The following is a 21,307-nucleotide window of genomic DNA, read 5'->3' as shown; positions in this document are numbered from 1 at the left end:
CCGGCAGAAGCAGCCAACACCGCTGCAGTTGCCCCGTCTTCTTCAGAGGGCTAAACTGAAGCTGTCTTTCACCGCACTCCCCCACTCCTGTATGGCAGCTAGTTCCAGCAGTAGTTGTTGCCAGAGCGCTTAATAGACAGAGCACTAAAAAGGTACAGCAGTCATCATTTAAACTCCTTTTATACGTTTAAGCCCAGAGTTATTGATCAGACAAAACACAAGACACCAAACCTTGGAGCCAAAGGACAAAAGAGGAAAAAAAAAAAGCCAGATACAGGACAGGTGGGTGTTTTCTTTGTCATGTTACTTTATGTAACTTAACATAACTGTTGCCATAGGAACATTATGCAGGGTACACTTATGGTTTGGCTTTATGGTGTTCTCCATGTACCAAAATATTACTTGAAGTATCTAGTAAGACGTTAACCTTGCTCCTTTTTTAGTGTCACACACAGTGGAAAGCTACTGCTGAGCTTCCAACCTGTTGCCTGCTTTTGGAAGCTGTTAACTTCAAAGGAGAAAGACTTCTGCATTCTTGTCTAGGCAGTTGAAGTCCCAAGTTACTTGTCTTCTCTGGGTCACACCAACAGCATCTTCTCACCTACCACTGAAAGGAAGATCTGATTTCTTGATTATCCAACACTCTGAAAGCTGTCAGGTCACATGACATATTGCATGTTAAATAACTCAAGTAAAACTCAAGTAAAAATCCATTTTAACTTCGCTGTATTTATATACTATATAAATTTTACATGCTATATATTTACAGTGGGGCAAGTGCTTTTTATCTTTAAAAAAACAAAGATCAAACTTTAGACATCTCTGAACAACACAGCTTGTATAAACCAGACAGATTATTCAGATGAACTGTATTTAATACAGGTTCCCCACTCATCTCCTGATGCAGGACCAGTGAGTAATAAGTGCATCACAGTTTGATAGCATTTAATAATAAAAATAAAAATCACAGTATGAATTTGTCTGTAACTAGAAACTTTAGAGGGACAAAACAGACAACCGAGACTTAAGACAAGTGACGCTGTATTAAAAAGTGTAATAAAAACATATGGAAGAGTATACAAATAGTCTGAGATACATTCAGAACTGCATATTCTGATCATTGTTCCACAGCGTTGAAAACCAGAACATTCTTCCGATCTTGAATAGAATTAAAATGTGAAGTAAATTAGTTTCTAGTGTCAGGCGTCACAAAAAAGATGAAGCTCTTGCAAAACTCCTGTTATGTGAGAGCTTGTGAAATCTTAAATAAGTCTTTAAATTAAATATACAGACTGTCAGTTGCAAATTTTATAATTCTGTGGTTTTCCTGGTCGTTCTTGCACCAGATGTCTAACTTGGAGTAACATTACATGAATAACACACAATCAACCTGAGTCTGTAATTAAGCAGCATTTGAGATGTTCTATTCCAGGGCATTGTTTTCAGTGAGATATTTACTTGGTAATGTACAATGTTCAGCAGTTGTAGAAAGTTTCCACCCTTTTGGATTAGAAGTACATTTTAAAAAAGAAAGTCTCAAGTTAAAAGCTAAAAAAAAGTTCTTTCATGGTAAAAGTCTGTACAGACATTTGAAGCACCACTTAATGATTGGGTTTTGTTTTGATGGTAATTTTACGGTATTGATAAATTTTAAGTAAGTTTTGATAGTTAGTTTGTTTTGATAATGTTGAGTTGTCGGTTCTGAAGGTGAAAGGTGGTTGGTTTTGACCATAAAAGGTTGGTTTTAGCAATAAGACGACGTGTTTGAAGGTAAGTAGTTGTTGTGTTTTTGATGGTAAGAAGTCGTAAGAAGTCATTGGGTTTGATGGTAAGAAGTCGTTGGGTTTGAAGTTGTTGGGTTTTGATGGTAAAATGGTTGGTTTGGATGGTAAAAAGGTCATCGGTTTTGATGGCAGGTTTAGTTTGAGTACTGAAGGCTTCCATCAGTAAGCTCTGCGTCTGAAAGACAAAAGAAGTGTCATGCCCTGTTGAGTTACTCAACGTGGAACTGTCTGGCTCAGTGGTTTTCTTTATAAACAGAGAAGTCACAACCCTGCACACGGCTTGATCTGATCTGTGACTACAGGATTGAACTGGCTGGAGAAAGTGGCTTCCAAAGCCCTCCCCATTAAACTGTTGCTGCATTTCAGTTCTATGCTAAAACTGTTGAACTATACAGAATATTAGGACAAAGCTACCTGCTTTAATAGTAAATGGTAGACCTTAGGTAAATTAAATTTATTTGAAGGTTTGATTGGACAGCATCCTTGTTTTACTAGTGATCTTGTGGTCAGCTGGCCAAATTGTAACCACAGAAGTGTTCAGAAACTTGCTACAGAGAGCACTTAGGAATGCAGGAATTTAACTGCTTTAATGCTGCTCTTTCTCTCACATATCTGGATTTTCCTTAAATCACAAATTATCACTAGCTGTCCTTGTTAATTTATTCAAAGTAACATGAGTCCAGGTGAAAAGGCACAATCTAACAAGTCCTCAGTTGTTCCTAGTCTGTCCCTAGCTTATTTGAGAGGTTCAATACTGTAAAAAACAAACAAAAAATCAAACTGCTGAAGTAGCCTTTTTTTCAGATTAGATTCCATCATTCAGAAAATCCTGCTTAAGAGACATTTTTTTCTTTTCTTTGAAAGACTGACCTTCCTCAAAATGAAACTAATTAATACCTTTAGGCTTGATAAAATACTTGAATTCTTCAATTTACCAAAATTGCTTTGCACAGCCCTCCTATCCTGCTTATGTTGCAAGCAGCGTATCTAAGTGGGGTACTGTTGTATTTATCAATGAACATCGCTTTCACTTATATAGCCCCGTGATCTTAGTGCCCAGGACTTGTGGAATGTATGCAAGACATTTACTTTCTTCCTATACTTTTGACTGGTTTAGAAAAGACGAGTTCGCCATCTGCTGGCCAGAGAATTCATTGAAGCCCAAAGAGCTTTAGAGCAGATGCATCTTCTTCTGTGCTGTTCCTGATTTATCAGCTAGAAGAGATACTTACAGTTTAGTACAATCAGGATTCTTTTGACATTAGTATCATAAAAAGTCTGTTTTTGCAACACTGGTATTTGAAAGACCTCATTTCAGTCCCTAATTTTCTTCTTGGTAATAGGACAGATTGTATTAAAGTCTGCAAGAATGCGTGAACAACCAGCCTCCCCTCCACATGGTATTTTAAGATTAAATTTTCTGGTTGTTCAGGTCTCAAAACACAAACATGCTTTGCAACAATTGCACTTCCTCTTTATCTTGAAGAAACTTTTCAGTGTCAGAATCTACTGACTATGGCAATTTACTTCATCATCCAAACCAGGCAGAATTTTTGAAAATCTCTTCCAAGATTTAACTTCTCCAAACATGCTATAAAAGGCATTCAGCTGTAAAGCAAGAAGATGAATTCTTTTGTTTCCTATGCCAGAATGGCATTTTCAACAATGAACAGGATTGTCACTGACTGTTAACTGGTTGTTAAGTTGTGGCTAGGTATAAAATGCAGAAAATGTTTTAAAATAAAACTTGCCTTTGGATAGTGAACTGTCTTCTTCGGGGATTACTTCAGTTATCTGTAAGAGGAAAATAGATGATTGGGGGGGTTGTTTGTTTTTAAGAATGGGTGCAGTCTTGCCAGTAATTTAGCTGGTATTTTTCAAAGTGATCTTTTAGAAACTTTACAGCTCTGTTGAATCAATGTGTCTCTAACCCTACAATTAAACCAAATAATGCTAAAAGATGCAGCAATTTATCTTACTACAAGTGCTTATTAAAATATCAGAGTAACTGGGACCGTGGCTTCATCTCAGATATACATATATTTAGTACTACACACTTCTGCTCAGGAAAAAAATCAAGGAAAATGTAAATTTTGATTTTAGATGTTGAATTTGTTGCAGTGTGCAATCTTCTTCATCACGTGATTCTATAGCTAATTAAACCATACTGTCTACTGAGAGACCAAGATTATGACAAGAACAGCACAGAGTTCAGTGTGAAGCCAATCAGGAGCTCAAGTCTGTATTTAGTTTTCTGTAAGGAGATGTACCAAGATGGCTTTTTTATACTAAAAATTGTTTCATCAGGCCATTTCTCTATATTCTTAAGCCTATACTAATAGGAAAAAAAAAACACAAGTAGAACAATAGCAGGAATTTAACATACTCTCCAGGTGTTAAATTGCAAAGCGTCCTCTGGAGGATTAATAACTGTGAATTCAGTGTGCTTAGGAGAAGGCAGATCTACATCTGAAACAAAAATATTTCAGTATTATCACCAACTTATGTTACTCTGAATAAGCAGTCAGCACTGTTTCTATGTTATGAAATAGCTGAACATAGTATGTTATTCAAATGAATTATTCAGGCAGGTTTTTTGTTTTAGGAAGACTGTGTTTCACTATTACATTACTAGCCTGTAAGCCTCATGTCATCATCTTGTGTCTTGACTAGTGAACCTCCTTTCTACCTACAATATTCTTTTCCAAGATACGGCTGTCCAAATTTATTTTTCCTAGTTAGTTGGACTGAATTTAATACGGCATCTTGCATCTCTTCCTCCTTAATCATCAAATCAAATTAAAATGATTTGTCTTTTAACCTCTTTATTTCAGACTTTCTTTCCTAGTGGTCGTTGAAAAATGGAAAAAAAAAAATAGTCTATCAACTTTTTTTTTTTAATATCCATGCAGACTGTTCAGTCATCAAGCATTTTAAGACCATTTTAAACACTCTCTGTATTAATAGAAAAGGAATCCCGAAAACATGCTGCAGCTGCTTACCTTTAATATACTCGTTGGATGCAATGGAGCTGTATTTCTTGCTTTCACCTGCACTGGAAGGCTTCCCTTCCTTGTAAGGTTGTTTACTGCCCTCGTTTCTGTATTGCTCACAAAAAGACCCATCTGGAGGACGTGATTCTTCCTTCTTCTCCCGTGTTTTCTTCTGGAAACGAGGATCTAAGTATTCCAAGAAGCCTTTCAGTTTCCTGATGTGTTTCTTCTTTTTCTTCTTTTTCTTACGCTTGCGATTGTCATTGTCAAAGTGGAGCACAGAGAAATCCAAATCATAAAGTCTGAAGGAAACATGCAAGTTAAAGATAGAAAAAAAAAGATGTGGCACTTGATGCATATATGAAACTTTATTTATTTTACCAGAGGTGATGTTTTGCGGCATGTCAGCTATTTTGTGGTACTTTGTGCACATGTAACTTACTTTAGATGCAGCAAACTTAAGCCCTCAGACTGAAGGACGATAGGTCCTGGTTTGTACACAAATCATTAACAATGGCTAGCTCTGGAATATGTGCAATTAAAAAAATGTTTTAACCTAATCCAGAATGGTGTGCGGGTATAATTCTAACTACGTGGTCCAAATATAGTGTTCTAACACAATTCAGCAGTATCTTTTCTATCTTCACTGATCAACCTAATAACATGATCCCCAGCCAGATTATGCTATCAAAATAACTTCGAAACTATGAAAAAAAAAGGAAGACATGAGAAACACCCAGAAAAGAATTAGGAAAAAAATTGCTGATTATGCTGGAATCCTTGCTTACTTGTAATCCTTCTCCCGATGTTTATCTTTAGACTTCTTTTTCTTCTTAAACTTCTTATATTTTTTCATTTTTTCATCACCTAAAAGCTCCTTTTCTATCTTTCTGCGTTTCCTTTCTATTTCACTTTCACTACCTTCTGCACGAGTATATTGTCTTTTTCTGTTTCTTTCTTTTTCATTTTTCTGGGGAGAGTCCTCAAAATGAGCTGACATAGGTGGAAGTGCATGTCTTTCACGAGAATATTTTTCAGAATGTTGCTGAGGTACTGAGCAACGATGCAAGTCTGCTCTGTGGCTGCTAAAGTGATGTACATCTTCCTCTCTCGAGAGGGAACTGTGAGGCCATCTGCTTTTGTAATGATAATCCTTATGTGACCTGCTGTTGTAAGCTTGACTCAATTTGTCAAAGTCTTTATCACCGTGAGAGAACTTTCTCTCTCTACTGTCTCCTGTTGCATGAGATGAATAGTAATCGTTGTAATATCTACATTTTTCCCATCTCCGTGGCTCATCTTGATAGTATCTTTCTCTGCTCCAAGTTCTTTCTCCTTTGGAATGGTAATATCTATTCCTATCTTGTTCTGATCTTCCTCTGCTTCGAGATCTGTACTTTGAATATTTTACTGATCTTCTCCCATTATCAGGGCTGTTTCTTTCACTATGGAAAGATCTGTACTTGCTTCCCTCACAATACTCCTGCTTATGACGATTTTGCTTAACAACTTCCACGCTGCGAGAGCACCTTCTCTTGCTGGAATGACCATCAGTTTTGCTTCTGTTTTGACTCTCCTTCTCTTCAGTATCAGAATGTTCCCTCTTTCTTCGGTAATGCTCTTTGTCAGTTTTTTTAGTTTCGTGGATCTTTTTCTTATCTTTTTTCCGCTGCATGGTGTCTTCTTCCCATTTTCTATCACCGAATTCTTCATTTGGTCTAGAGAATTGGCTTTCCAAAACTTTATCCAGCTTTGTAATAGACGAGTCATTAACAGGTGGTACCTCTACATAGTTATTAGATATGTCTTTTGTATCTTGGCATTTATCTGTAATGGCTAAGGAGGAAAGATTTTTAGAACTACATTCACTGTCAGACTTTAGAGAGGAAGTTTGCCGCAAGTTCTCATCACTCTCAGAAGACTCTTTGATGTACAAAATGTTTTCTTTTGAAATGAGTTCAGGTTCTTTTGATCTTCTTGGTTTGTCTTTGTCTCCACGGTCCTCAGGTCGGTACTGTTCAATGAATTCATCTTCAGTATCAAAGCATCTTTCCCTAATCTTGTGCTGACCATTGATATTGGGATGTGCATTATCAGCTTTTGTTATAATACTTCCAACTTCTTCTTTGGTAGAAATGGTTTCAGAATCTGATTGAATAAAAGGATTCTCAGCCTCACAGCTGAAGTCAGAAGGAACTTTCCTGGATTCTTCATAGACCAACAGTGCTTCCATCACTACAGTTTCCATAAGAGCATCATTCTCCGTAGATTTCTGAGGTCCCGGGACACTGCACAAAATAAAAACGCATTAATATTACGAGTAAAATCTTGTTAAGTAAAAACAAACAAAAAAACTCACTACTACAGGAAAACTCTAAAAGATATTCTGCATAGAAACCTATTCTATGATTATTAGACATTCTTCAGCTCCCAGATAAAGTGATTTTTCCCCTCTTGCTTCTGAAACCATTGCAGTAAAAAAAAACAAACGGGTCTCCTTCCACGTGCTGCTCTGAGTAATAGCCAAAATATCCAAAACCACTGTATTTGCTCTGAAAAACCAACAGCTGAAAATTATTTTTCTCTCTCCCAAGAATTTACATTCACATATCCTATGACTGAAAAAAAAGGAGGAGAAGAGCTAATGTTTCTCCAGACAATGGAGAAAAATGGAAAAACATTCTATGAAGAAATAGAAGTTCTCCATGAGGCACCAACCTGCATCAGAGTAATATGCACAGTGCTGATCATTAATTCTGTTCGTAACACTGGACATACAGTGCGGAATTCTACTGATTTAAATCCTTCAAATAAATAGTATTAGTAGACAGATAAAACCACAATGAACTTCCATAAAATCTTGTTTTGACCAAACTGTGCTCATTTTACCTTATTTCCTCTGACAAGCTGTTCAGCTGGCTGTCTGTGAGGGATTCTAAGATCACTTCTTGAGGGACTGGAGGCATAGCTATAGGCATCTGCAATTAAAATGCACAAGTCAGCAGACAGAAAAAATACTATTTGTAGTAGTACTGAAGACTAGTGTTGTCAGAATTTCTACATTAAATGCTAAACAAGACCACTTTGAGTTATATGCATTATCTACACTTCAAACATAACCCCAACTCACACCCCAAAAATCTACTTCATGAAACTCATGAATTTTTATCTCAGCTGAGCTTAAGTTGACAAGTTCTAATGTCAATTCAACTCTGCAAATTCTAATGGGATAATATCACAAAGTGTTACAATCAAATTTGTGCTGTGTTTTCTCAGTATTTCACAGGAATTAGGAACATGGTAATACTCCTGAATACATCATTGGTGATAAATCCTAAATGGAGCAAACGTAACTCACTGTTTCGAGCAATCCATTTGTTTTAGAAAAGAACATCTCAGAAGGTTTAACAGGTTCAGCTTGGCAAGTGGAATCATCAAGTTTCAGTCCGTTTTCTTTAGATTCATTAACTAAACTAATAGCACCATTTAGTGAATCATTTTTTGGCAGCTCATGCTGGGATCTTTCTTCTTCAGCATTCTGACAGGAAGAATGGGAATTCTGCAATGTACGGACTACCTTTCCAACCAGAATTCCATTAGAGGATATTACATTGCAATTCCTTTTAAATAAGCCCTTCGACTCCTCCTCAGATTTTCCTGAAGATTCTGCACCGTAAGGGACTGCGTTATCAGAGCTGAGTTTAGGATTTCCATTCACTGTTGGCTCCACAAAAATTTCATCAGAAACTTCTTGTTTGGAAACAGTAGTAGTAACTGACATAGTAGATGGATTTGAGGTAGACTCTGCTGCGGTGGAATTTGTAATTGTGGATGAAGGAACAGCCTTGTTGAGATCTTCATCCTCCACAGCACTGCTAAGACAATCAGGCTGTGACACAGTCTGACGAGCAGGCAATTTATTGTGAATACTGATAGTGATCTTCTGTTTTTTTGATGGATCAGTAATTGAAGGCCTGGTAATTGCCCAGTTTTGAACACAAGCCGTAGGTGGTGCTGAAGATGGCCTTTTTAGGGTGACACCAATGGTATTTGGATCCTCTTTTAAGGATCCATTTCCATTTAAACGACTTGAATTCTGCATTTATAAAGAAGAAATTGCACGATGGATTAATACAAACACTATGTTAAAAAAATTTAAACAAGAAATTATCCTACTAAGTATTTCTACAAATGGTCTTAACACCTAAAAAGAAAAAAAACACTGCCCTTTATACATAAATGCAAATCCAGTAAGTGTATTTAATTCCTGCTTTTGGTTTACTGCATATTGGTATCAAATGAGCATCATTTTTGAAAACCATCCAAACAACTTAACATTACCTAAAACTATTCCCAAACATATTTATTTCCCCCTTTAAACATACCCTGAAAAACCTGGAATAATTGTTCTGGTGCTCAGGAATAAGACAATTTGTTTTCACTGTCTTAGCCTAATGTGATACTGATAGGAAAAAAAAAAGTCCTCTTTTAAATGATTCAAGGATTAGTACACTCAAATTGTCAAAGAGCATAGCTCTCTGTGCTTTAGAAAGCTGTCTTGGAGGTATAAAGTAATGGAGTAGTGCGGCTGCACAATTCAGCAGTAGCCATTGTTTGAATGATTCTGGCTGTAGCATGAGGGCTGTGAAGAAAGCTGCAGCGTGAGAAGGAAAACAAAAGATGCCGAAAAAACAACAACAACAAAAAACACACCAAACCCCAAACCCACTATCAGTTTGGTGCCATTATCTGTCCTCTCAATTCCCTAAATTACCTTAATCATATGAGGAGGAAGTCGTGGTCCCATAAATCCAGCCTGCTTACTATTAGCCCCCCGCTGACCAAGGAATGAACGGGGATAAGATGGTGCTGGTAAGTAAAAAGCACGTTCTCCAAGTGTCAAATCATAGCGCCTTCGGAAAAGAGCAGTGATCTTAGTTTAGATTTTCTTTCAGCTTACTTTTGGATTAAATCCCATCCAGTAATTTAATAGGAACAGTTCATACAATATGGAAGTGTTCTATACACAAGACTTCAAAATCATAGAATCATAGAATATCCTGAGTTGGAAGGGACCCTTAAGGATCATCAAGTCCAACTCTTGACACCGCACAGGTCTACCCAAACTTAACCAAGACTACAAACTGAAAATTACATAACGGTCTTCCTACTATGACTCTCACTTTCAGAGCAATAACTCATTCAACCTCAATTTCTCTTCTCTAAATTAGCCAGCTACAAATAACACATATATAGCAATTTACACAAGTGCTGCAGTTTTCAGGCCAAGCAACAAAAGCTAATAAATGACACAGAAAATTTCAGGTTAGACAGAACTGAATTATACAAATAATCTTTTCCTATGATAGAGAGAAAAACACTTGTAAAAAAGAAAAGTATCAATAACAGGAAAGTAAATTTCTTCTGAACATATTTTAATATTTGTTATTACCTGATATAAAAAAGTAAATAAGCTTGCTGACCAAGAACTGTTTTAATGTCAGTACGGACTACATTAGCATCATTCATCTGATACCAAAGTCCATTACCAGCCTGCAAACAAAGACAACGATATCTTTAGATGAATTGCATGTTTTCCGAATGAAATCACAGATAGGAACAAAATACACACATATCAAATAAACATTTAATGAAATCTTTTTCCCTAGAAACAGTAGTTACTAGTAACATTTTAATTGGTTTGCCAGCACAAATTTTACCCTGTTAGAAATGATGTTGACATCTACCTTTATGTAGCATACATAGTGTCCTGCGTGACAGTTGATACCATTATGCACCAGCACTGCATATAAGGCGTAGAGGAGTGGTTCTCCAATTGACTGAGACATGTAGGCTCGAAGGTCCAAATACTCTGGATATTTTACCTCCTAAAGAGAGACCAAGAAAATACAAAAATTATCCCAGAGTACTTTGTGGACTTGCCAGAGAAAAACACTTCCAAAAAACACAGACTAGAGTTATATGAATATGTTTATTGATTCATTAAAAATAAGTCTTCCCATAAACAATGTTTAATAATAGAAGTTGCAGAGAACTGTTTTCTGATGAATTAGCCTTATCAGAGGAAAGCATATGCTTCTTGTCAAGCAGGTACTTTATTGATATTAAGAAGAAGCCATAGTTGTTAGTCTACAATTACTGTCTGAAAATATTAACAACTTTCAGCTTTGGGAGGTGCCTCGTTACATGATGATAAAGTTGCATTACAGCGGTAGATATACCTTGTTGATCTTTCCACCTGTGAAATTTGCAAATCTTTTCAGTGATATTGTGAGCACATTGGAAGAACGGTGTATAGTAAATCTCTTGGATGCAGGAACCATCTTTTTACACCTTAAAAACAAGCAGAGACAACTGTTTAAAAGCATCTTCTTTTTTGCCTTAAAATCAAACTATTTTTAATGTCTCACACATGCTTATGCTATTTGAATGATATTTACTTGCATAATATGTTTTTTTCTTTTCATAAATCCATACACTGCATTTCAGGTTTGTTAATACAGAGAAGATAGCAGGATATTAGAGGACAGCTCTACAGAACAAAGAATAAAGGAATAAAGGATTTAGAACATTATCTTTTGATAGCCAAGCAAATGTCTGAACACGTATTTTAGCTATGCCAAAAAGGTAAGTTTTCCCAACAACTCAGAGCATAGCGGGAACAGGAATCTCTCACAAAAGCGTATCACCAGATTGTAAGGCAAGGTACCATTTATTGGTATACAAAAGTAGCTACTTGAACTCAAATCCTGGATACATTCTTTCAGCTTTCAAGTGAAATACAAATACTGAAAGTGGAATGAGAGAGCCTTGGTCCTCAGGACTAGAAACTGCAAATAATTTCCAAAATAGATCATCTATCAACATCAAAAATACAACAGAAGCACACGGTCATTCTACAGGAGGGAGACATTTAACAGTAATAAGTCTTCATGTACTGAGGTTGTCTGGAAAGACACCAAAACCATCTGCAATCCTTTGAAACAAAATAGTTAAAATTAAGTTTGACATATTGCCCGTTCAAAGGTAGGACCTACAGTGTAAGCAGTGAAATTTAGCCACTAGTCCAGGGAACAACTGACACTGGTCAGTTTACATCAAGAAAAATACTGCTGATAGCTAATAAATAGAAAGAACGAAAGTATCTCTTTTTGAATTCTGATGTCAAAATACAAGCCAGAGAATTCCAAACCCATAGAGAATGCCTATGAACAAGAAAGACTTCCCCCTCAAAAGAAACAAAAATCCAACTGTTTTGTAAAATTCCACAGAACTTGGCATTAGATACAAAGTTTAGAGGCAGTCCTCTTTATTAGAAGAATTAATGGTAGAAAATGAAAGCAAATGTCAATTATGAAAAAAATGAAGTAGTAAGATAGTATATCAGCAATTGAAAAAGAATGGCACATGTGCAAGGCCTTTCCTTTTAAACTCACAAAAAGACGGAAAATTCTGGCTTTGTGTGTTACTGAACAGATCACACCTCAAAGAGCACATTAATGAAGGACCATGCAATTCAGATGTGAGGTGCTTATTACAGTTTTTGTCTTCCTCAGACATAAGTTACGACAATCCTGAATATACTACATCTGGTGTTCTAGGATCCACAGGCTAAAATGAACCTGGGATTAAATTGTTTTAATAACCTATTGGATGCTCTTGATTCAATGCACTAATTTACTAGTTTCCAACAACAAAAAGTGGATACTGCACTTTTCATTTAGAGGGATCAGGCATGAATCCTACAGAACTGAGCTGGGTATTCCTTGCTTTTATGAGTGTATGTTTGAATAGCAACTTGTTGTGCCAAACCATCTTATACAAATGTTCAGTTGTGTCTCACATACATAGAAACATTTTACATATTGATCAGCATATAGAGCACCTGAACTCAATAGGCTTTCCCTGAGCAGGTGTTAGGCTTAAGGTAGCTCATTTCAGACATTAGTCCACAGGTTTTACAGTTCAAGAACTGTGCAAGACACTGTTTAGTGAGCCAGCACAAGCTGCTAACATTAATTATCTCAGAGCCAGCTTGCACTCACTGAGACTCAATCTAACTTTGTTTCACAGTGAATGCTAGGACCTTCAGGAACCTGCTGCTGCCTTCCACTCCAAATCATTCTCCATAGTTCCTTGCTTCAGCACACCACTACTTACTGGGCATGTCATTTAACTTCTTGCAATATGAATATTTCAGCATACAACTACACATCTAGGAAGCTTGACAAGCCATGGTGCAGACAATACTAGGAATAAAAGTCCAATATTAGCTAATAGCTACACTTCTTATATTTCCAAAACAAATGTAATGTTTTCAAGTTTAGGATTATTTCAGTGCATCAGTTGTTTAAACAAAATGAAGCAGCAACAACAACAACGAAGCTGTCTCCTTATTTCTAAATAAAGTTAAAAGACTACTTATGCTCTAAGTCAATGCAATATATTAAGCTAGTATCTAGTATTAAGACATAATTAGTAATAATCTTACTTGCTACATTTATAGCAATTCTCTCCATCCAGCTGTTCAGGTTTCACAAATAGTTCTAGAGCTCTGGTAACAGATGAAACTGCCTAGAGGAGCAAGAAAGAAGAGCATAAAGTCACTGTAAATTCAAAATTCCAAAGATATACTAGTAGTTTATAAGAGAATCTTACTAATACATATTTAAGCGATCTATATGAGCACTGTGAAAAAGGAGGCAGAAAGAGCATGCTCAGCATTTACCTCACTTGGAAGTCATTTTACTTTGAAAAAATAATTTTCCAATAACGTAGATAGTATCTATAGTGTGCTTTGTCATCGGTAATGGGAAGAATCAAACCCATCAGTCTAACAATTAGATATATATTGAGGTAGAACAACAAAGAAATATGATAGTATCATAATTTGTGTAGATATAAAATTCTTTCAGCTTTAGCCCAATGTAAATGTGGAGACTATTTACATGGGTTCCACTGAAGGACAATATCCAATCCACTTCCTAACCACCACCAAGCTCTTATATATTTTTTTAAAGTTAAATAAGTTCATTTTAGAAAATTATACATGTACTTAAACATCATGAGTTATATTTACAAAACATCTTACCTTTATATCCAAAGTGATATCAAGAAATGCCTCGTACGTATCCGAAACTGCTTTGCAATTCAAGCACTTTACTGGAAGCAAAATATAAATGCTTAACTATATGTGAAGGAGACTAACTGTCCAAATTTGAGTTGTTGATAGATACTACTTTAGACAAACTACAAGCTGCTTTACTGTCGACAAAAGACACAGATCAGTTCTAAGGACAGGAATACTTTTTAAAGTACCTCTTGATCTTAGAAATCCTCCAAATATTTGATGAATGATGGTGGTCGCTTGAGAAGATCTGTCCAATCTGGAAATAAATTATAATCAGACCTCACAAGATTTAAGGCACAGAGTTAACTCTTCAAATGGTTTTATGAAAACCAAGGATGTAGACTTTCATTTTTGATAGTAAATAAATGACTAAGAGGTGCTAGAGAACATATAAAAATGAATTTGTTTATGCTTACTTGGTGCTTCCATTCAAGCATGCTTTCTGCATAGCATCAACAGTATAGCGTAAGAATTCGTGTGCGTCTTCTTGACTGCCAAAACGGAAATGTTTTCCTATTCCTAAATAAGAAGATTATAGTATTTACCTCATTTAAAAATGAAATAATTCTTGTAATTCTAAAATCTCTCTTTTTATAGTGTTAAAACCACTTATACACATCAAATAATTATTTGAAGATTACAAGATATCGAAAAAGAAACATCTGAAGCCACTTACGTCTAAGATCATTGATAACACGTGTAGGCTTGATGGCATCAACAGTGCAACACAGGGCCTGGTTAATGTGAGTCTCCATTGTGCACATCATGCAAAAACCTTGTTCACGACCTGAAAAGTGAAAGAAGAAAGCATCCCAGTCTAGCAAAATATACATAACTAAAAACAAACATATAAAGAAAATTTAAACTATAGATAGAATATCCACTTTCCTTGCTACATTCTATTCTCCCAAGATGCCAATGTCAACAGTCTTGTAACATTTCATTTCACACAACTTTATAGAATAAAAATATCCATTAAGCCTGTATTCAAATGCATTTTCTGATGAGAAATCTAAAAGACTACTGCAAAGTCACGTTTGTAAAGGCTGACAGGAATGTGAACTCCACAGGCTGCAAAATATATGAGGAAAGAATATTAGACATTGCTGATACAGCATTAAGAGAAAGTGTGTTATTTTCAGCACAGTGCTGTCAGGTGAGCTTCGTGATACAAGTCCTTTGGAAGAAAGGAAAAAATAATGTACACAATAGTATTTCTACCCTCCTTTTTTCAACAGGATTCTTAACTGAAACAATTTCTATATACAGTAAGAAAACAGTTAAATTTCTAGGTATCAAATACAAAGATTCCAGGCTAGAAAGCATACAGGTGCCTTTGTAAAAACACACATATACAGATATGACAACAGGATCCTAGGGTTAAATAAACTTTAGTATAATGATGAAATTCAAAGAACACAAATTCAACAGTTAAAATATATATATTTTGGACAAAATCAGTATAGATTTTAATAAAGTCCCACTAAAATTTCTAGTCAAGTTCATAAGAGCTCATATTGCTTTTTACATTTTTTTTTAATTAGTTCAACAATTAACATGTCATTTATTGTAGTGCATTATGGAATCTAGGCATTGAAGACTAAAGATCTGTGGTGCCAACATCCTAAACTTTATTGCCTTTCTACCAGCAGGAAGCGCAAATGCCAAATGTTCATTAAAGGCCTTACTTTCCAATGCACTTCATTATTCACATGAAGCAAGAAACGATCCTTTATTTTTTATTATTAACATGGTGCATTAAATGCACTCCATATGCTATTCTGAGCCCACTGCTAATACAACATTCAAAGCCAGCTTCTACAGGTAAAATCAGACAAGTAAGTTTGTCTCACAGAATCAGTGCTGTTCTTTCACCTTCAGAGCTATCCAACAGATTTAAAATACTGTTAGAAAGTACTCACATGACTGGTTGTGCTCAAGAGAAAGCATGTAATTGGCAAGTGGGGGTGTGTAGGTCAAACACTGTAGAGTAGAATTAAGAAAACATGTATTGCCAAGATTATACAGTCCAACTCCAACACTTTGTGTTTGTTGCCAATCCATACAAATCTTCTCAGGTGGAAAAAGAATTCTTTGCGGCGGAGCAATTCCATCATTAATGACTGCAAGAAAGTTATATTTAAAGAAATTTTGTTTGCTTGTTTCTAAGAAATGTATTTTAAAAATACTATTCTGCAGGTGCACCTAGAGGAACTAGCTACAATCCAAAACAGAAAAAAATTATTACAGACAGCTTTAATACCGCCAAATTCAAACTGGCTGGGCAACACAATGTTTTGGGGAAAAAAAGTGTGTTCAACCATTTTATTTTTTCTAAGGCAAGACTAACTGCCATTCTGATTTAGTAACTAATGCCAAGTCCCTTTTCATCTATAATCTTTAACCCAATTAACTCAACTACGGTTTTTTTCCTTGTTATAACTTAAACCACAAACTTATACTTGAAAGTATAGGGTAATAAATGCAAGGACAACGTAAAAACAAGTAACTAGCAAAGACAGTAGATATCAGACCTTTTCCTGAGCAACGTTATAATTCAAAAACTTGTGAATAATGGAAGCTGTGAATAGCAACAATCACTTTTCTTTGCAAAACAGAAAAGACATGGATGAATCTGTGTATTACAAAAAGCTCCCCGTATTTTGCTGTCAATTGTAAATATATCAAAATTAATTTCTATAACATCAGTCACTTCAGTTGCTTTAGAGGATTCCTTTTTGAAGCCTTTATTCACAGTAGTCCTACTCTCTATCAGTGTAACAAGTAAGAACTGCATTTTCTACTTTTGTTTTGAGGAAAATGGAGGCAGGATAAAACACACGCTTACTTAGATCTCTTTGGGCAAAAGGCTTAGATTTTTCAGACGATCTACAATAAATAGCACCTCCACGTCCTTGGGCCACAGAGACTTGGTTTGAATCTTCTGCAGGTGGCATCCGGCCCCAGTTTGCGGTGCGTGACTTCATTTTTTTAGTACGCGGTTTCTTGGATTTGCCAGACCGCCTTGAAGATGATTTTTTAGACTTTGAAGATTTTGGCTTGTTAACTATGGTCATTGTTCATATCTGCGACAGAGAGAAAAGTTCCGGTTGACGTAAGAATATCAAAAAGCATTCCATGAAGAAAAGAGTAGTAGAAGTCCTGTCACTTAATCTCAAAGAAATAGCCTGAAGAACTAAACAGCTGGCATGAATGATTTAAAAAGAATCCCCAAACTAAACACACAAAGTAAGAATTTCCATTAAAACTCTATCAGTATTACTTTTAGCTTCTGCAGAACTAGTGGCTGATGTAGTTTCTTTCACTTTCACAGGATTTTAATCCATTACAACTCTGGAGTCTTTTTAATATAAAAATGTAGATGACATTCTCTGAGGGGAATCAGTTATTGCATTTTCTGAGTTTTGGACAAGATTACCTATTATCCAACAGATAATGGTTGCAATTATCAATTGCTGGCATTAGTAATGGAACACTATTAGTTTACTGCCTGAGTTTTTCTGTTTCACGTGCACAAAGGTACCTACATTTCGCTGCTACTTTTCTTCTGTTTTCCAGGGCTCACCCTCTACATCACTGTCTACTGCATCAGTCATGATGGGCTTGTTGTGATTCTATAACAAGCCTAGCTTTTAAATAAACCTTTTTTTGGGTGTCAGTTTGTGATAGCAAGTTAATTTGTAAGGGCTCCTCAGTCTATATCATGAGGTCGCTTTTTCCAGGCCAGGAGGAGCCGTAAGTGGAAGTACATTAAAGCCCTGGCATGTTGAGATCCAAGAGGAGAGATGTTTGGCCCTCCTTTTCACTCCTGGGAACCGCATACCTCAAAACACACAGAGGATGGGATATATCTCAGAGAAATCTTGGGAAAGGAGAGCATGAAGATGTTTATAAATTCATTTCTCCCTAGACTTCTTCTGCTTCTCCAATAAATACTTGTTTGTATATAACTTTGGCAGCAGCATTTATGGTATTTTACACCTATCACATTTAAAGCTCCTAAGATAAACTGAAGAGTTAGACTAAAAAGCCTCTGTTTCAGTTCTAGTTTGCAAAGTTGCACATTTTCTTCATGCAAAACGGGAATGTAAGCTAGGAAAGGAAATGCTGAATGTAAAACAAAACAAACCTCAGCCCTCCAGGACAAAAGGCAATAACTCAAATTAAGTGCTTTTTAAAATGCTGATTAAGTTTTAAGATGGTACCACTTTAAGTAACTGTAATTGTGTGTGCGTAGTCAGAAGCTGAACAATGACATGATGAACTTCTATACTTAATTTTTTGTTACTGTCTTGCTGTAGCACACAGAGACTTGTTACGTTTAGGGAAACCACTAACCTAATGGAGGGTTTAAAACATAAGCTAGTTTGTTATACTGAAATGACTGAGAGAACAATGCATAAAGTGTTTTCAGATTTATAGTACAACTTGACTGCTATCGATTAAACTTAAGACAAGTTAAACAAAGCACAGTAAATAAGAAAAGCCCTAGTCCCACAACTGGCAAACTGTGTGCAGAGGTTGTAATTAGAACTTTTTCCCTTTACATTTTTTTATCTAAAATTAATTTTAAATCCATTCTATACACACTTGCTATTTCTGAGAAAATAATACACAAAACTGAAAAATGCATTTAACTGAGAAATGAAGACATCCTTGTCCTATTGGAAGACTAAGGTGACAGCTCTTGGGCTCAGTGATTTTCAGACAAGATCCAGTCTTCAAATTGCAGACATCAGTGACATCTCCTTTTTTTCTGATTGAAAGGGAAAATGTTTCAACACATTGAAAACATACTTGAGGGTCAAGAAACAAAATCAAGACTGCAGTGAGAAGGAAAACAGAAGAACATTACTGAAAAAAAAAAAAGAAAAACAAAAAACAAAGTTGAGCTTTATATTGACCAATGAGATAAGCCTTACACATTTTTAAATTTATTTTTGACAATTGATTGATGCATTACCAGATATTAAGTACTACTCAACAGCAAATATTAACACTAGTAAGAATAAGTCAGATCAATCACTACTTTTTCAAAATACATCAATTTCTAATTTGGATATAACATCTCTGACAAGGAAGCAGGAGAACTATAAATACTGATATTTTTTCCTCTCCCAATGTTCCACATACACATTGATGCTGTTCCTACACAACTCTGAACCCAAATTCATGTTGACATAAGCATTGAGTGTTATTTCTCCCTCCGCCTTGATAGACTCTCCTGCTGCCCCCTGAAAAGTAAACCCAACACTGCAATCAGTTAAGACAGTTGCTATCCCCCCATTCAGAGTTCTGCAGCAGCACTGTTCAGATTTTCCAGCAGTCTCTTTACAAAACATTATCACTTATGGTTCTTAGAGGGTACACGTTTGGCCTCCGCTTAGCAAAGTCAATCACAGCTTAAGATTTTGCACAAGATCTCATTCACAAAACTGAGTTTAACCAGGCAGCAGTCATTATGCACGTATCTTATTACAAAACAAACATTTGCAGCAGCAGTTGTAAAAAAAACAAAACACACAAAGAACTAAACAGCAATAAGCAGCAAGAGAAAACTGTTATGGCATAGATATTAAGACCACGCGTGAACTACAAACTGCCATTCCATCCTCCAAAGCCGCCGTAAGCTAGAAAAAATGAAAGAAACACCCCAAACACACACGTCATGGTGCCTGAAGTTTCGTTAAAGAATAAACCAGCAACCAAGCCAGGAAATATAAATTAATCGTCACTTTACCCCGAAGTGGGTGCCGGTTATGCACAGAAAGCTACCGAGCTATTCTGTGCTGGCAGGATTGCTGCCGGGGTGGCCGAGGAGGCGGCGGCAGCTCCCCGGGGCCACAGGTCCTGTCACAGGGGGTGCCGGGGATCCCCAGGGGCCGGGGACAGCGGGGACAGCAGCCGCCGCCTCGGCCGGGGCCGTCTCCACAGCTCGCCCCCAGGGCCTCGGAACGCCGCCGAACTCGGAGCTCCAGCGTGACGCCTTTTTAACCCCGCCGTTGTGCTCACGGCTAAAAACAGAGCGTTTCCTCCGGCGAGTGTTTGCTGTCGGTGCCGGACCGGCCCTCACCCCGAGCTCTCCCTTTTTGGGGGTTGGGGTTTCTCTCACGCCGCCGCGGGCAGGCCCCACACGCAAGATGTCCGCGCTGGGGAGCAGCATCTCGCCCGCGGCGAGAGCTCGAGGGCGCGACACGAGAAAGCCCCGACATGCGGGCGAGGCGGCGAGGACACGGCTCCGAGGGGGCCGCCGCTTCGCCCCGCCGTCCTCCTCCCCTCCCGGGCCGCCCCGCCGAGCCCCGTGCGCCTCAGCTCAGCCCCGCGGCGCCCTGCCCAGCCGGGGCGTGCCGCCTCAGCGCCCGCCCTCCCGGTCTTTTCCCTTCTCCGTTCCCTTCTCTTCTTCCATCCCTTTCCCTTCCCGCGCCTCCCGGCCCGGCCGGGCAGGGCTCGCCCATCGGAGCGGCAGTGGCCATGGCAACGGGGCGGAGAGGGCGGCACGGGGCTCGGCGGAGGCCGGGACCCCCGAGGGCAGCCCAGGACCCCCGAGGGGAGCCCGCTCCGCGGCCGGCCGACAACAACGGCGTGGCAGTCGTGGGAAGGGGATGGAAAAGGGGAGCCAGCCCGCCCGCCGGGGAAGCAACGCCGGGTCCCTGCGCCGGCAGGAGAGGAGGGAAAGGGAGGCGGCGGGAGCGGGGACTGCAGGCTAGGCACCGCCGGGCAGGGGCCGGTCCCGCCGGCCCAGGGGGTGGTGGCGGCAGAGGTGGTGGCGGTGGCGGCGGGGCTGGTTCCCCCCGCCGAGCGCTGGGGGCGGCGCCCTGCCCCGCCCGGGGGTCCCACCCCCTCCGGCTGCCCGCCAGCCGGGAGGGCAGCGGCCGAGCGCGCCCGGTGGGCTGGGCAGGGCTGGGCCGGGCCGGGCCGGCTGCTCCCGCCGGCCGCTTCCCTTCCCCTTCCTTTTTCCCTTCCCGGGGCCGGCCCCTCCTCCCGGCCCATTGATTTGCGGGCAGGGAGCCGCACGCGGCGCTGCCGGGCTGTGCCAGGCCGCCGCCAGGCCCGCCGCTTCCCCCTCCGCCGCCACCACCAACCCCCCGGCCCGGCCCCATTACCTGGCTCGGCCCCGCTTGACTCGGCGCTGCCGGGTCCCCCTCGCCGCAGCCCCCGCCTCAGCCCGGCCCGCTCCGCCTCCTGGTACGGCCCGTCGGGGAACAATGACGTCCCTCCGCCGGCCTCTTCCATCCGGGGCCCGGCGCTGGCCGGGCAATAAGCGGGCGGGGGGGAGGAAAGGAGGCGGCGGCGGCGGCAGGGGGGGAGAGAAGAGAGAGAGAGAGAGAGAGAGAGAGAGAAGGAGAGAGAGAGAGAGA

At 38.9% G+C, this 21,307-nt stretch overlaps 1 protein-coding gene across 7 annotated transcripts; it reads right to left on the bottom strand.

Moving 5' to 3' along the window:
• Positions 1–287: 287 nt before the first annotated feature.
• Positions 288–21,262, bottom strand: USP42 (ubiquitin specific peptidase 42). Of its 7 annotated transcripts, XM_035339678.1 has the most exons (20): positions 18,588–19,676; positions 16,777–17,014; positions 15,851–16,051; positions 14,605–14,715; positions 14,345–14,447; positions 14,117–14,184; positions 13,890–13,960; positions 13,290–13,372; positions 11,020–11,131; positions 10,525–10,665; positions 10,230–10,330; positions 9,552–9,690; positions 8,136–8,873; positions 7,667–7,755; positions 7,034–7,065; positions 5,566–6,808; positions 4,787–5,079; positions 4,171–4,253; positions 3,536–3,578; positions 288–1,959 (listed from the first exon to the last, which is right to left on the bottom strand). In XM_035339678.1, the coding sequence occupies exons 2-20, from the start codon at positions 17,003–17,005 to the stop codon at positions 1,919–1,921; spliced, it is 3,921 nt and encodes a 1,306-aa protein (XP_035195569.1). In that variant the 5' UTR covers positions 17,006–17,014; positions 18,588–19,676; the 3' UTR covers positions 288–1,918. The 7 variants fall into 7 exon arrangements, with proteins under 7 accessions (XP_035195569.1, XP_035195566.1, XP_035195567.1 ...); XM_035339675.1 differs by lacking the exon at positions 18,588–19,676 and adding an exon at positions 21,053–21,262 and having other exon boundaries at positions 5,566–7,065; XM_035339676.1 differs by having other exon boundaries at positions 4,787–5,044; positions 5,570–7,065; positions 18,588–19,677.
• Between the last annotated feature and the right edge of the window lie 45 nt (positions 21,263–21,307).

The sequence above is a fragment of the Oxyura jamaicensis genome, chromosome 14 (genome assembly GCF_011077185.1).
Source record: "Oxyura jamaicensis isolate SHBP4307 breed ruddy duck chromosome 14, BPBGC_Ojam_1.0, whole genome shotgun sequence".
NCBI lineage: Eukaryota > Metazoa > Chordata > Aves > Anseriformes > Anatidae > Oxyura > Oxyura jamaicensis.
The sequence above is the reverse complement of the archived record's forward strand: the minus strand, read 5'-3'. Positions and strand labels throughout refer to the sequence as shown.